At 45.5% G+C, this 13550-nt stretch overlaps 1 protein-coding gene across 3 annotated transcripts in view; it reads left to right on the top strand.

Moving 5' to 3' along the window:
* Window positions 1-13550, top strand: part of KLF7 (KLF transcription factor 7) — a 68908-nt gene that overhangs the window by 36908 nt on the left and 18450 nt on the right. For 2 of the 3 annotated variants that reach the window (XM_065413581.1, XM_065413582.1), the window contains exon 2: window positions 6482-7097. In XM_065413581.1, the coding sequence (XP_065269653.1) occupies window positions 6482-7097 (616 nt within the window). The remainder of the gene's footprint in view (window positions 1-6481; window positions 7098-13550) is intronic. The other variant, XM_065413583.1, reaches the window with a different exon arrangement.

Here is a 13550-nt window from a genome sequence, read left to right as displayed (position 1 = left end):
AATACAACAAGCGAGCCCAGCAGCCAGAGCCCTACCTCCCCCAGTGACGCGGGGTAGAGAGGAAAGTCAGGTAAGGTATTCAGCATGAGCAGAAAACGGCGAGCGGGGGGTAAAGAAACTTTGTTCCTGCACCCAAGTGCCAGCTCTTAGCAAAGGCAACAGCAGGTAGGACTGTGGTTGGGGGTACAGGAAGGAGGGTGCTGGAGCTCTCTCTCTCTCTCTCCCTTTTGCTAACGGCTTTGTCTCTAATGCTGAATAGAGGGAGGCCTTTCTTGGCTCAATGTTTTTTTTCCCTATTGCCTTGGTGGAAGGATGAGGGTTGGAGTTGGGTTCCCCCCTTTCCTGCCCATTATATTGTTTCTTTTTCTTGTGGTTGTTTTCTTTCCCTCTGTGGAGAGATGGGCTCCTTCGGCTGGTTTTGGATTTCAGAGGCAGAAGGCAAGACATGACCAGCTGGTGTCTTGAACTGACACAGGTGCAAAGACGGCAGGGGGTGGGGAGCCAAGAATAATTACAGGTTTCTGAAGCGTAAGGCCTTGCCTGAAAAGGGCTCACTGAGAAACTGCTCTTTATGGAAAATTAATGGTGAAGCTGAAAATCTGTCAGGACCACTATTGTTGTCATGGGCGGGAGGGGGGACTTAAAGGGACAGTGCCTCTCTGTTCCTTCTGTGGGAAATGAGGAGAGAGGACACAGCCTCTCTAATGTCAGCGCAATTGAAATTTCATGTGACTGTCATTGGATTTAATGGCCTGGTGTCTCTGTCAGTGTCTCTTTGCTGGAACCTAAGATTATGCTCTGTCTCTCTCTCCGGAGCTTTTTATTTATTAACCCCTGAATCTCTGTGTCTCTCCCAAGAGACAGTGGGTAGCTGGAAGAGAAAGAACAAAATGAAACAAGCAGCAGGGGAGCTGACAAACTTGTTTCTTTTTTTTTTTTCTAAGGGGGGAGATTTTCAAAGGAGCCCACTTCATTCAAAGTCAATGGGAGCTGGGTGCCTGACTCCCATGTGTGCCTTTTGAAAATCTGCCCCCACTACCTGTTATCATGCATCTGGAGAGATTTGGGATCCCAAGTTGGATCCACTGCCTGCAGTTCCAGGATCCTAGTTTAAATAGAAAACAGGCCTCTTCTTTTCTGAAGGGTGCCCTGCCTTCTTATTGTCTAGCAAATGCCGCGGATTCTCCCTGTGATTCTTGATGCCTCTGATTTCGGTTTGCCGAGAGAAGTGGCAGAGTAGGACTGTGAATGACAGGCTTATAAAATTGTTACTGGTGCCCACAACAGCAATATCCGTGGGATCTGTAACTGGTTCAAGAACCAGTTGTTCATCTTGCAGCTGATCAATGCTCTCTCACTAGTAGCGCACATTTCTGCTGTGGCTTGTATGATTTGTCAGTGAGGGGGAGGGGAAGAGTATGTGAATATCGACAGACTGGGCCTTTCCCTCAAAAGAAATCCTCAGCATTCATTTAAAGGGGGAAGGCCTCAGCAAAAAGCATGTCCGACAATCACATGTTGTCAGGGAAGTTAGGCAACAGCAACATGTGACGCTGTTACAACTTGCCCAAGTGTTTAATGCCGACTCCAGGAGTTTCAAGCTTCCTCTTCTGTGCCACAAGCAGGGAAACCTCAGAGGATGAAATGGGCGGATGTTCCAGGGGCTGATTTGCATTGTGCAGCAGGAAACGGGAACCCTTCCAAAGAAACTAACTGAAAGGGGTCGGGGAGGGGGGAAGACAAATAAGCAATTTCTCGACTCCTGAAACAGGACCGTCAGTGGAGCCACACATCAGAAAGGTCTGACAGAAGTCTCAGGTTCTTAGCATCTGTCTTATACCAGATTAGCTTTCGTAACATTATTCTTGGATTTTGCAAACTATCAAACTTGAGGGCCTGGTTTCAGCGCTTCCCGGCCTCTTAGGGTGACCAGACAGCAAGTGTGAAAAATCGGGATGGGGGTGGGGGGTAATAGGAGCCTATATAAGAAAAAGGCCCAAATATCGGGACTGTCCCTATAAAATCGGGACATCTGGTCACCCTACAGCCACTGTACTTGAAATGCTAACTGAAAAATAAAGGGATCAGCTGCTGGTTGCCGTCTCTTCAGTTCCTTGTGGAATGTAGCACCTCCAGTGGCAATACAAACAGAGACCCCCAGTGTATGCCAGGAGCTACCCTTCCAATATCTCCAGAGACAGGTGCTCTGAGGTGAGGGCAATAGCTTGGGACTCGGGAGATTTGGATTCAATCTTCTGCTGCACCACAAAGCCCCAGATGTGACCTTGGGCAAGTCATTTGGGGTCTCAGCTGCCCATGTGATAAATAGGCATAATAGCGCTTCCCTAACGAAGAGGATAGCTGTGAGGATAAATACATTAAAGATTATGAAGCACTCACGTACTAGTGTAACGCAGGCCATGGAAGCAGATAAATAGACGTGTAGAAATAGCCTGTGTCTGCACAGGGAATTAGCCCCCGTTTCAGCAGCCAAGGTAGCTGTACCAATGTAGACAAGGAAAGCCTTTGCATGGGTGCATGAAATGATTTGTATGGGTCCAACTGCAATAGTTGCTCAGATTGGTGCTAATTCCTATAGATAAGGCCTGAGAGAGCTTTATGAATAACTATGCTTTATCCTCTTCTTTTGACCTCTCCCCCTTCCCATCATACCGGGTGGCAACCAAAGTCAACAGAAGTACAATCATCTCTGTGAAAAGGGCGTGTGCTCTTTTTGGAGCAATCCTATGGGATCAGACGTTTACTCGGGGTTCAGGACTCGGCTCAGGGACATGGTGTGCGCTACTCAAGCTCCACATATGATTAGCCAGGCCTCTCTGCAGTCAGCAATGAAACAGTTGACAATATTGCTATCTGAACAGTCACTAGAATCAGCATCCCAGTAAGAAGACAGCACTGGGGCCAGGTCCTTGGCTCATGTAGATAAGTACACATCCATTGACTGCAGTGGAATTACACTGATTGGGGTCAGCCGAGTGTCTGGCTCAGCATTTCTGTTTATTTGCCGATTCAGTGATTGTGTCTACACTAGGCGTAATTACAAAGCAGTTCCAGTCAGGGCTACTGGTGGGAGCCTGACAGTGGACAAGGCTCTGGAGGGCAACCTCCTTTTTATCGTCATTTTTTGTTAGACTTTCTTCGAGGCAGGTTTTGCTAAATTGGGATGTTGACTAGAAATGTATCCAGCTGCGAGAGCCTCATTATGCCAGGGTCCTGTTGGTGCCAAAACCAATTGAAATATTTTGTTGTAAACCTTGCCCAATATAGACAGGGCTGTAAAGACAGCATTGGATTAGATTCCCTTTGGAAGATGTTATTTTGAACCATTAGACTCTAAACTGTTTGGGTCAGTGCCCAGCACCAGGGGGTCCTGGTTCATGACTAGGCTCTTAAGCACTATGATAATACAAATAATAATAATAAGATAGCTGAAAACCCACATTTTAAAAAATGGAAGCTCTACATTGTGCCAAAGCCCCTGATGGGGCTGCAGGGAAAGTGTTAGGTACTGGCTCAAACCTTCCTGTATCCTATTGTACACGGCCACTACAAAATACAGCGTAAGGCCAAGATTTTCAAAAGCAACTAGTGATTCTGGGGTGTCTCAGTTTTTGGGTGCCCAGCTTGACACAAGGATCCCAATTTGCAGAAAGGACTGAGCACCCGGCCTCTCTGACGTGTCTCAAAATCATTAGTCACTTCTGAAAATCCTGGCCCTCTGTTATTAGTGGCGGACCACACCGTGTTCAAAACTGGGAGAATCAGTGCTTAGCACTTTATTCTTCAAAGTGCTTTACAAACCCTGTTACTCAGAACACCCGAGTGGTGGATAAGGAAGTAACACCTCCATTTTATAGGCTGCAAAACTGAGGCAGAGAGAGAAATGATTTGTTCAAGACTGGGGGAATAGAGGTCAGAACCAACTAAGATTTGATCTGCAGAGCTCCTGGCTCCAGCCCTGTGCACAGAAAGGTGACACATAACACACATCCACGTGATACACTGCAGCGCTATGTTACTAACTACTTATTATGCAGTTTTGACTGCCTGACCTGCACTATGCCCATGGCTCCATCTCTCTACTTCAGGCCTCTAAGCTGCTTCAAACAGCTACCATTTAAAAACAAATTAAAAATGAATTGCCTGCAAAATGTTTCCTCCTTTCCCTAGCCACGACAGTTCTCCCACAAAATTACATGTGGAATAGGCAATATGCATTCCTAGATCCATGATGGGTTAAAAGTAACTCAGACACTTCCCAGAACTATCAGTGGGAGCCCTTTATACCCCTGCTGATGAGACCTTTATACCATCAAGCCAAGAATCTCTCACCTCTCTTCCTGTTTCGGATGGTTTGAGGCTTTTGTTTCTGGCCCAGGTGTTGAAAGGTACTGGATTTACAGACTTAGATTTAATTGGGCATCTCACCCTAATAGCCCAACCTTACCATCTATGGTAAGAAAGGATGTGGACAAATTGGAGAGAGTCCAGCAGAGGGCCACGAAAAAGATCAGGGGGCTGGGGCACATGACTTATGAGGAGAAGCTGAGGGAACTGGGCTTGTTTAGTCTGCAGAAGAGAAGAGTGAGGGGGGATTGTTCCCTGAGTGTAATGGCTAATTAACCCACCCCTTTTGCCCCATAACACTGTGCTCTGCACACTGCCATCTCAGGCAGGAGAAGCACCCTGTAAAACAGCAAGGGGAGAGGGATGTAGTCCCAGTGCACCTTGTATCTGAGCATTGGGGTGATGGAATACCACTGAGCAGAGAGAGCAAACACTAATCAGACACTCTGGTTCTTTTCAGATTTTGGTGGGAGGGATAGCTCAGTGGTTTGAGCATTGGCCTGCTAAACCCAGGGTTGTGAATTCAATCCTTGAGGGGGCCATTTAGGGAACTGGGGTAAAAATCTGTCTGGGGATTGGTCCTGCCTTGAGCAGGGGGTTGGACTAGATGACCTCCTGAGGTCCCTTCCAACCCTGATATTCTATGATTCTATACCTGAAGGGGGGTTCCAAAAAGATGGAGCTCGGCTGTTCTCAATGGTGGCGGATGACAGAACAAGGATCAATGGTCTCAAGTTGCAGTGTGGGAGGTCTAGGTTGGATATTAGGAAACACTATTTCACTAGGAGTGTGGTGAAGCACTGGAATGAGTTACCTAGGTAGGTGGTGGAATCTCCATCCTTAGAGGTTTTTAAGGCCTGGCTTGACAAAGCCCTGGCTGGGGTGATTTAGTTAGTGTTGGTCCTGCTTTGAGCAGGGGGTTGGACTAAATGACCTCCTGAGGTCTCTTCCAACCCTAATCTTCTATGATTCTAAAATATGGAAGCACTCTATCAGGGATAATTTGTAGAGGTTTCAAAAATGAATCAGATAAATGATTTGTCTCATGCCAACTCTTGTAGATTTAGAATCAAGATGCGAACACGGCCAGGCTTTTTAGGCTGAGGGGTGTGAAAAATAGCACTAATTAAACTCTGTAAAACTTCCCAAACTATTTCTAACTATTTTCTGTAAAAATAAGGAGAATACCTGACGATGTGATGTGCTGAAAGGCTTTACTGGCCCTCATTTGGCCAGTTTTAAGTCAGGTGGTATCCCGACCTCAGGCTGGGAAAGACTTTGCAACCCCAGCATTGCATCCATGCTCGTAGTTTGTTACAGAGAGGTGGTGGCAATCTTTGTGTGGTGGCCACGTTAACTCCACCATAATCAAGTCTTTTGTAAGTAGTGTGTGTGTGTGTGTGTGTGTGTGTAAGTAAAAGTCAGGTGTGCGCCACTGTACAGGGAGCCAGAAAAACCTCTAAAAATGACCCAAAGTTGCTTTTCTGTGCCTACGTGTCACATCTTCCATTGGGTCAGGACCTTCCAGGGTTGAACAGCAAATGTTGGGTCCCATTGGGAATCTCTCTCTTCTAGTCACCTGCTTCTAGCCCTGCAGAGTTTCAAGATAGTGGACTTCAAAACTGTGTCACTTTTAGGATCAGACTGGGTCCTAGCTGAGCAATGCTTTGGACTGGGGTAATTTTGGGGGTGAAATCCCACATTTGTGTAGAGAAAGAATAAACAATTCTCTGGAAATGTTACTTTTTAAAAAACTGATGGCTACCTGAAGCTGCTCAGAGGTTTGGCTTGTTAGAATAATTCCATGTGGAGACAGATCAGTGGGCAGAGTGCAGGTGAGGCGATCAAAAAGTACACTGGACACTTTTCCTATGGCTCTGCAGTTTATCACATGCATTGCATGACAACGTAGTTCCAAAGCTGGTCTGTACCATAAACCTACTCCTATCTTGTTTCTTTCTGCATGACTGCTTTGGTGTGTATAAATGCTATCTCTGAACTGTTCTGGACACAGAGAGATTACCATGCCTCGCCTCCTGCCCCAGCTGGGGGTTAATGCTGAGATGGGTTTCTAATGATGGTTTTTTTCCCTCCCTCCCCGTCTCCCCTGCAGACATGCCTTGAATTGGAACGTTATCTTCAGACAGAGCCAAGGAAGATCTCAGAGAACTTTGGTGAGGATTTGGACTGTTTCCTTCACACCTCCTCTCCTCCAGGCTCAGAGGACAGTATCCGACGGCTGGACCCCATCCTGTTGCCAGTGGAGACGAGTACATGCGACAAAAGCACCAACATGGACCTTATCCTCTCACGGGACAAGCTGCTGTCTGAGACGTGCCTCAGCTTGCAGCCCACCGGCTCTTCCATAGAGGGTTACGCCGCTGTCAACCAGGCCCAACTCAACGCAGTGACCTCATTAACGCCCCCTTCCTCTCCTGAGCTCAGCCGCCATCTGGTAAAAACCCCACAAACTCTCTCCGCAGTGGACGGCACGGTGACGTTGAAACTGGTGGCCAAGAAGGCGTCGCTCACCTCAGTCAAGGTGGGAGTGGCGGCGGTGGCAGCAGGAGGCACGATAAAGAGTGGGCAGAATGACAGCGAGCAAGGAGGGGCAGGGGCCGAGGCATCCCCGGAAAACAAGAAGAGGGTTCATCGCTGTCAGTTCAATGGGTGCCGGAAGGTTTATACAAAGAGCTCCCACTTAAAGGCTCATCAGAGGACTCACACAGGTACTGGTGTAGGATGCCTCTCTCTCTCCTTGTTCTCCTGCCACCTAGCCATTACGGTCTCCTTTTATTTCTCTTTTTAAAAAGGCTTCCTCTCTTCCTAAAAGTCAAAGCCTCTAGCTATGAAATGGGGACCGAGGTGGAAAAATGTTGTAGGCCTGCATCTGTGTCTGAAGGGAAGGGGGAATTCATGATTTACCTGTTGTTGTCTTATGTGTCACAGAGATCTGCTTACTGGGTTTTGGTGCAGAATCAATGCAGGTTGCCTAAGGGAATGGGACGCCCAATTCCCATTCAAATGGTTGTTACTGAAATATGGGATTTGGATGCCTCGTTCCCACAGGTGCCTTTTAAAATTTTAATTTTAGTCAAGTCTTATTTGGTTGAAATGGAAAATATTGTAGGTAACTTTAAAAAAAATCAAAAGATTGTATTCTAAATCTGAAATATTGTGTGTGTGTGTGTGTGTGTGTGTGAAAGAGAAAGAAAACTGGCTAGATACACTCATAAATTCTGGCTCTGTTTGGCTGCTCTAGTGATGCAAAGCATCCAGAATGTACTGGTGAATCTATCTCAGCTCTGTGTGTGTGGGTATGGGGAGAAGGGGACAGGAGATTAGGCTGTAAAGAGGGAGATTAGGTTGTTGTTTTGGGTAATATTTAATAATGGTGTGTGTGTGTTTCACTCTCTAAGCTACTTTCAGCATACCAAATTGGCTTAGATTTGGCGATTCAGAACCCCCAATCCCCTGTCATCTGTTTATAGTCCCCAGAAGCTTTTTGGTTGGAATGTTCATTGACAGTAACAACTGTGAAATCGACTAGTGTCACTGCTTTGTTCTAAGCTTCACATGTGATGGGGATGATAAATTCCCATTAGCGCTATCTTATCATGTGATTATTCTCATTTCCAGAGGGATTGCTGTAATCAGTTTCTTCAATTTTACATTAAAATGTGTGGTCTCTTATGAGAACTACACATTTAATTCACGATCTTGTCATCCAAGCGGATTCCTAGACGCTAGGTTGATCCTGCAAGGTGAAAACAGCACGTTGGACCAGTGCAGTAAATCAAACAAATCTGTGGATTGTTAAGAGAGCTGCATCCCTCTCGCTCCCAGCAGCATTTAAGAAGTTACATGGTGTAAAACATAAATCGTAATGTAAAAATGGAATTGTTTTTTATCATTAATATGGTCATTCTAAATGCTCCCAGTGGTGGGAGCCATCTTGCCAAAAGTAACCTCACTTGTGACCTAGCCAATCTCCACTTGAGCAGGAGGATAAATGTTTTACCGCCTCTGGCATTAGGCTCCATTTTGAGAATACTCTGCAGTATGACAGACACTGTCAGACTACATATATCGGTCAAAACGCTTAAACTGGAGAGTGCCCACACCAGAACCACGAAAGTTGAGTAGATGTGTTTCAGATTTGAAACCCTGATCTCTCCGGAGCCAACGCCACTGTAGCTTCTGCTCTAAAACCTGAAGTGACCTATTTTCTGGATCCACTTCAGATGTCACACAGGTTAGCAGAGAATGTGACACATTTCACAAGGGCTGACCTCATGAAATTTTCATTATTTAAGATTGTGGGGTGATGGGGGGAGGGGGTTTGCAAAAGCTACCGATCTTGTGAAATTTCCACTGCAAGAACAGCCCACCATGTTTTTGATGCTTTTGAACTCCAAGCCCTCAGCCTGGTTCAACATTAAGCCTGAACTCCAACCTGTAGCCAACCAAAATCTTAACATCATTGCCTTAGCCCATCTGTATTTCAAATGTTTTATAGTTTATAGGTGGGGAGACGTGTTTCTCACTATGGCCCTGAATCTGGAGACCCTTTTTCTGATACCTTTACCTGTGCTGAATAGAGGTCCTAGCCCACAAATAGTCCCATTGGCTTCAGTGGGTTTACTCATGGACTGAAGTGCCAATTGGTGTAAACAAAGATATCAGAATAAGATCACAGATTATTTCTTGGCTTTTGGAAGAGGTCCTACTGGGCTTTCACAGAGAAAGGCCGAGGACAGAGGTGGTTCTGAAAGCATGAAGAATACCCAGCTGTGGAACTTTCTCCACGAAGGTCCTGCCTGTGCTACAGATACAGCCCTCGTGGTGGACTCAGTTACATCATGGCTATCCCCAGGAACAGTTTTAAAGCACGGTTCCGTTGTGCCATCGCGACGGGACACCTCACCTCATTTTAAGAGCAGTGTGAAAGCCTGGGCATGGTTTGAACCTTCGGTGCATTGTAACAGGATCTCCTTGCATGACTGCATGTGTAGTATGATCAAGAGCTTAAATCTGATCACTCTGAACAACAAAGCTAGTGGTTCTAACACAAGGAGAGAGTCAAACTGCCTCCAAAACAGAGACCGTAAATGTTAGAGGGGAGTGAGCTGGGAAATTCTGGGCTATATATTGTACACGGTTCAAGCTGTCTCCTCCCAGCCCCCACACCCAAGATTATAGACAAGAAGCACTCATCTCGCTTGGTTCTTTGTTTTCGCATGCAGCCTGCTTGGATCTGTCTTCGGTATAACGTTGCTGTCGATTGTGAATGCGGCCGACAGTGCCAATAGCCAATAGCCACTTGGCTCAGTCGGTAGCTGAACTAGAGGGTCTGAAATGATTGCAAGATATTTTACTTTGGCAGGTAGCTCGCTCGTGTGTAATACAAGAGCCATTTGCCAGTTACTGCTCTGTGCAGAAAGGGCAGGATGGCGCTTACAGACAAAGAGCTCTCAGTATGGGGTTCAGACAGAGCAGAAGGAGGATCACCCAACTCATGTATAAAGACAACATGCCAGATCAAAATGATTCACTCCTTTCCCTGAAAATTAAAACCATGTCTGTTGGAGGAAGGCTTGCATTCCTTTTTGTTTGTATGTAACACTGACCGGACACTTGGCTGTCTTTCTTTAGTGTGTGACGATCCAAACTGAGTTAGGCATGCTACAAAATAATAGCAACCCACTAGATCTGATTTTTTCTTATATAGTGTGTTCATATAAGCAATAACGCTTAGAGGTTTCCGGTCAGGATCGGGGTCGCAACGTGCTAGGTGCTGTACAAACTCCTATTATGCTGCTGCACCCTATGTAAGAGATTCAGGAGATTATTATATGGCACACTTGAGGCAACATTTTCACTATGAAATCATCAGCCTTTGGAAAGGGATGAACAACTATCTGTATGGAAGAGAATTTAATTTGGAAGGGACAGAATAATCTGAACAAAACAGAAGGGAATGGGGAATACGGAGTAAATGGGGAAATTAAAATGGAGGTTGTACAGACTGAAATGGGGGAAGCCAAGCAGTGGATAGAAAGACATGTGTGACAGAGAACTTTAAATGGCAGGAAAAGGTGAGCTGTGTGTCGGGGGAAAGACGTGCAGCTAATGTGGGAGTGAGGTGTGGAATCTAAATGGCATAAATGGAGTCGGGCTGGCTGCAGATGTAATCCAGCCTTAACACATTCACTTGCACTTAATCACATAGCAGACATCAGCGCAAGCAACGACAGTTTGTCTCTTTGGGAGACAGGGATTTTAGCCCAGTCTTAACAAATGCATGGAGCTGAATTACCAATATAGCGGGGAGCGGAGGGGGAGCTAATTGGAATGCGCCAAAAAAAAAAAAAAAAAAGTACAGTCATCCGCTGCCTCCTAAATTAGAAGGCAGGATATTGCTGGCGAGGGTCTGGATGCAAACACATCTAGAAATGAGCTGGCACATGACCTAAAGAAGGGTTAGTGACCACGATTCATTTTGTCCCTAAGCTCATAGGCCAGTGGAACAGATAAGGCTTGTCATATTGGACTTCCTTGTACTAATATGGGCTGGAGGGGGGGGGGGGGGGAGTATAATGATGGGATGGAGTCTTTATGGCCAAAAATAAACACCACTGATGGACTTGCAAGGAAGATCCTTAAGTAGGGGATTTTATTCAAGATGTCCCTCTGATAGATCCTGCTCGGGACTCCTTTGTGTGTCTTTTGGGATGTTCTGGGGACTTCAGGTTTTTGTTTTTTTTTAAATTAGGATCTGGTGAGATCTAACTTCCCAGTGCTTTCATTTCCCCGGGTATCTTAAGGGCTTTAAGCAGTAGCCTGTTTCACATTGTCTTCCCATTTTACTATATAGTGTCTTTTATCCAAAGTGCTGGGTAAGAATAACAAACCCAAACAAACCAACCACTAGTGGTCCTGCATGAGAACAAATTATTAGAGTTACAAGAAGAAGAAAAGGGAGACATCAGATCATTAGAAGCAGCATTAAACAATAGGAAGGGAGAAAGGCTTCGAGATGGGCTCGAAGATGACAATGGGGAAGAGATTTCCAAAAAGTAGGGGATAGAAGAGGAAAAGTATAGTATTTAGAAATGGCAAGAGAAGAAGGAATAGTGGTAAGAAGAGTGAGAGATAACGGGAAGGAATAGGAAGTCAAGGAATAATCGGGGAAATAAGATGATTTGATAGCATGAGACAGCAAGACCAGTGATAGCATTAGCGTGTGAAGTAATATCTACATTGTATTAATGAGATAGCACAAGTGGGTAGAAAGCCAGCCAAGCAAGAGGAGAAAGATATGAATAGCCAAGCAAAGCAAATTGGGGAAAGAAATTTGGAAGAGCTGCACAGGCAGCATGGAAGAAATCAAGACAGGAGATTGCCTGCCTTTGGCCCAGGATTACTGCTGTGCCAAAAGAAAGATTCACAGCTTTATGTGATGTTTAGAAGATAATCTGCAGGGGTTAGCAACATGAGAAGTGGGAGGGCTGGAAGGGAGACCTTGGTCACAGATAATTCCAAGCTTCCCTATGTGTGACAACAGAAACAGTGGGAATACTTAGTGAGACGAAATCCTTTCTTGGTTATGTTTACTTTGGAGTAGTTGGCTGTACTTTTGCATTGCTAAACTTGAAGGGGTTTTTTGTTTTTGTTTTTTTGTAATTTGAATAGAAGTGAAACTAGAATTCATCTAAACTGATTTAAATGAGCCTAGTTTGAGTTTTCCCTTCCTGAGTCTGTTTAATGTTCAGCTACTTTTGGAAAAACCTTGCCATTTCACTTTTGAAAGTGCCCAAGTCTTATGCCAGTGAGAGCTGTGACTGTGGAAATGGGCCCTTCAAAGGTACTAGATCATAGGAGAATATCTACATAGACCTAAATTACCAATAGACAGAAAAAGTTTTAAAATGTAAGTACTTTCTCTACAGACCAGCTGCAGCACCATGCAAGGTCCCCCATGTGACATGCCAATCTGCTTCAGGGTACAGGAGCCACCTCTAGTGTCCCTGGGTAGCTATCTCCATACCCATTCAGTCCTTGGTCTCTGCTGAGGCAGAGCAGACAAAGGGGTCAATTACATGGACAACAATTCTCAAGTAATGGGACAGAGCCCTTATAATGAGACTCTTGTCTCATTTCACATAGATCTCGATATGACCATTGGCTCATAGTTGCTTTTGGTCACCGCTGTCCTGAGCTGGATTAGAAATAGTGGCTGAGGGGTGAAAGACTTTCTCCTGAGCAAGTGACTTCTCTGAAACACACGTTCATTCTGATAGGACCAAATCCTGTCGTGGTACAGATGGGCGGTGGGAGGAGCCTTGTGTGGAACTGATGAGTTTTTTTCCATAGAAGTCTGGCGACTGGGTGTAGGGAGGTCACTCCCTAGGTTGTGCTTAGTGCAATGCCATGGGGGCTCCTTGTTTGCTGTCATGCAGGACGGCTTGGGACCAGGACCTAGACAAGAAAGATAATTCCCTTGCCCTTCCCTGTGAGCTGAGGGGGCATGGTACCGCTGGAGATGCCGACTCTTGGAATAGATGACCTCCAGTGGTAATCTAAGGTCCAATGGCACTTTCTGTAAAGGTAGAGATGCTAACCCTGTGTTCCCAGCCGTAATGAAGTTCAGGTAATTGCTTTCTGCTTACCTAAGTTCTCCCTGCAGTTTCAATTCACCTCCCGTTGTGTAGTGGGATTATGCATTGTTAAAGAGTTGTCGTGTTTCTCCTGCAGTGGAACTGCATTTCAGTTTGTGGTGCCTCTGTGTTCACATACCCAACTCACGGAGGTGATGGGAAGCTTAACCTGTGAGATCATTGGATTCAAAGGCTCTACGGACACAAAACATAGTTGTGAACTGTTAAGGTTTCACAAGATTCTCTCATATAGGAGCTAGGGGACAGAGCATGATATCTACTAAGGAGACAAGGAGCATTTAATAAAAGTATGTGACCAGTAGTAGGGGATAACTTTGGCTTTGGCAAAAGAAGAGCTGGGGCTGGAGAAGCAGGAGCAATCCTTTGAAGAAGCATCAGCAAAAATAAGGTCACGGAACCAGGTACATCATCACAAATGGAAAATACAGATACCAACACCAGCAACTTAAAAGCAGAAGAGATGAGCGAGAATGATCTGGCCAGGAGACAAGGCCTAGATAA

Source organism: Emys orbicularis, chromosome 11, assembly GCF_028017835.1.
Source record: "Emys orbicularis isolate rEmyOrb1 chromosome 11, rEmyOrb1.hap1, whole genome shotgun sequence".
Classification (NCBI taxonomy): Eukaryota; Metazoa; Chordata; order Testudines; family Emydidae; genus Emys; species Emys orbicularis.
The sequence above is the reverse complement of the archived record's forward strand: the minus strand, read 5'-3'. Positions and strand labels throughout refer to the sequence as shown.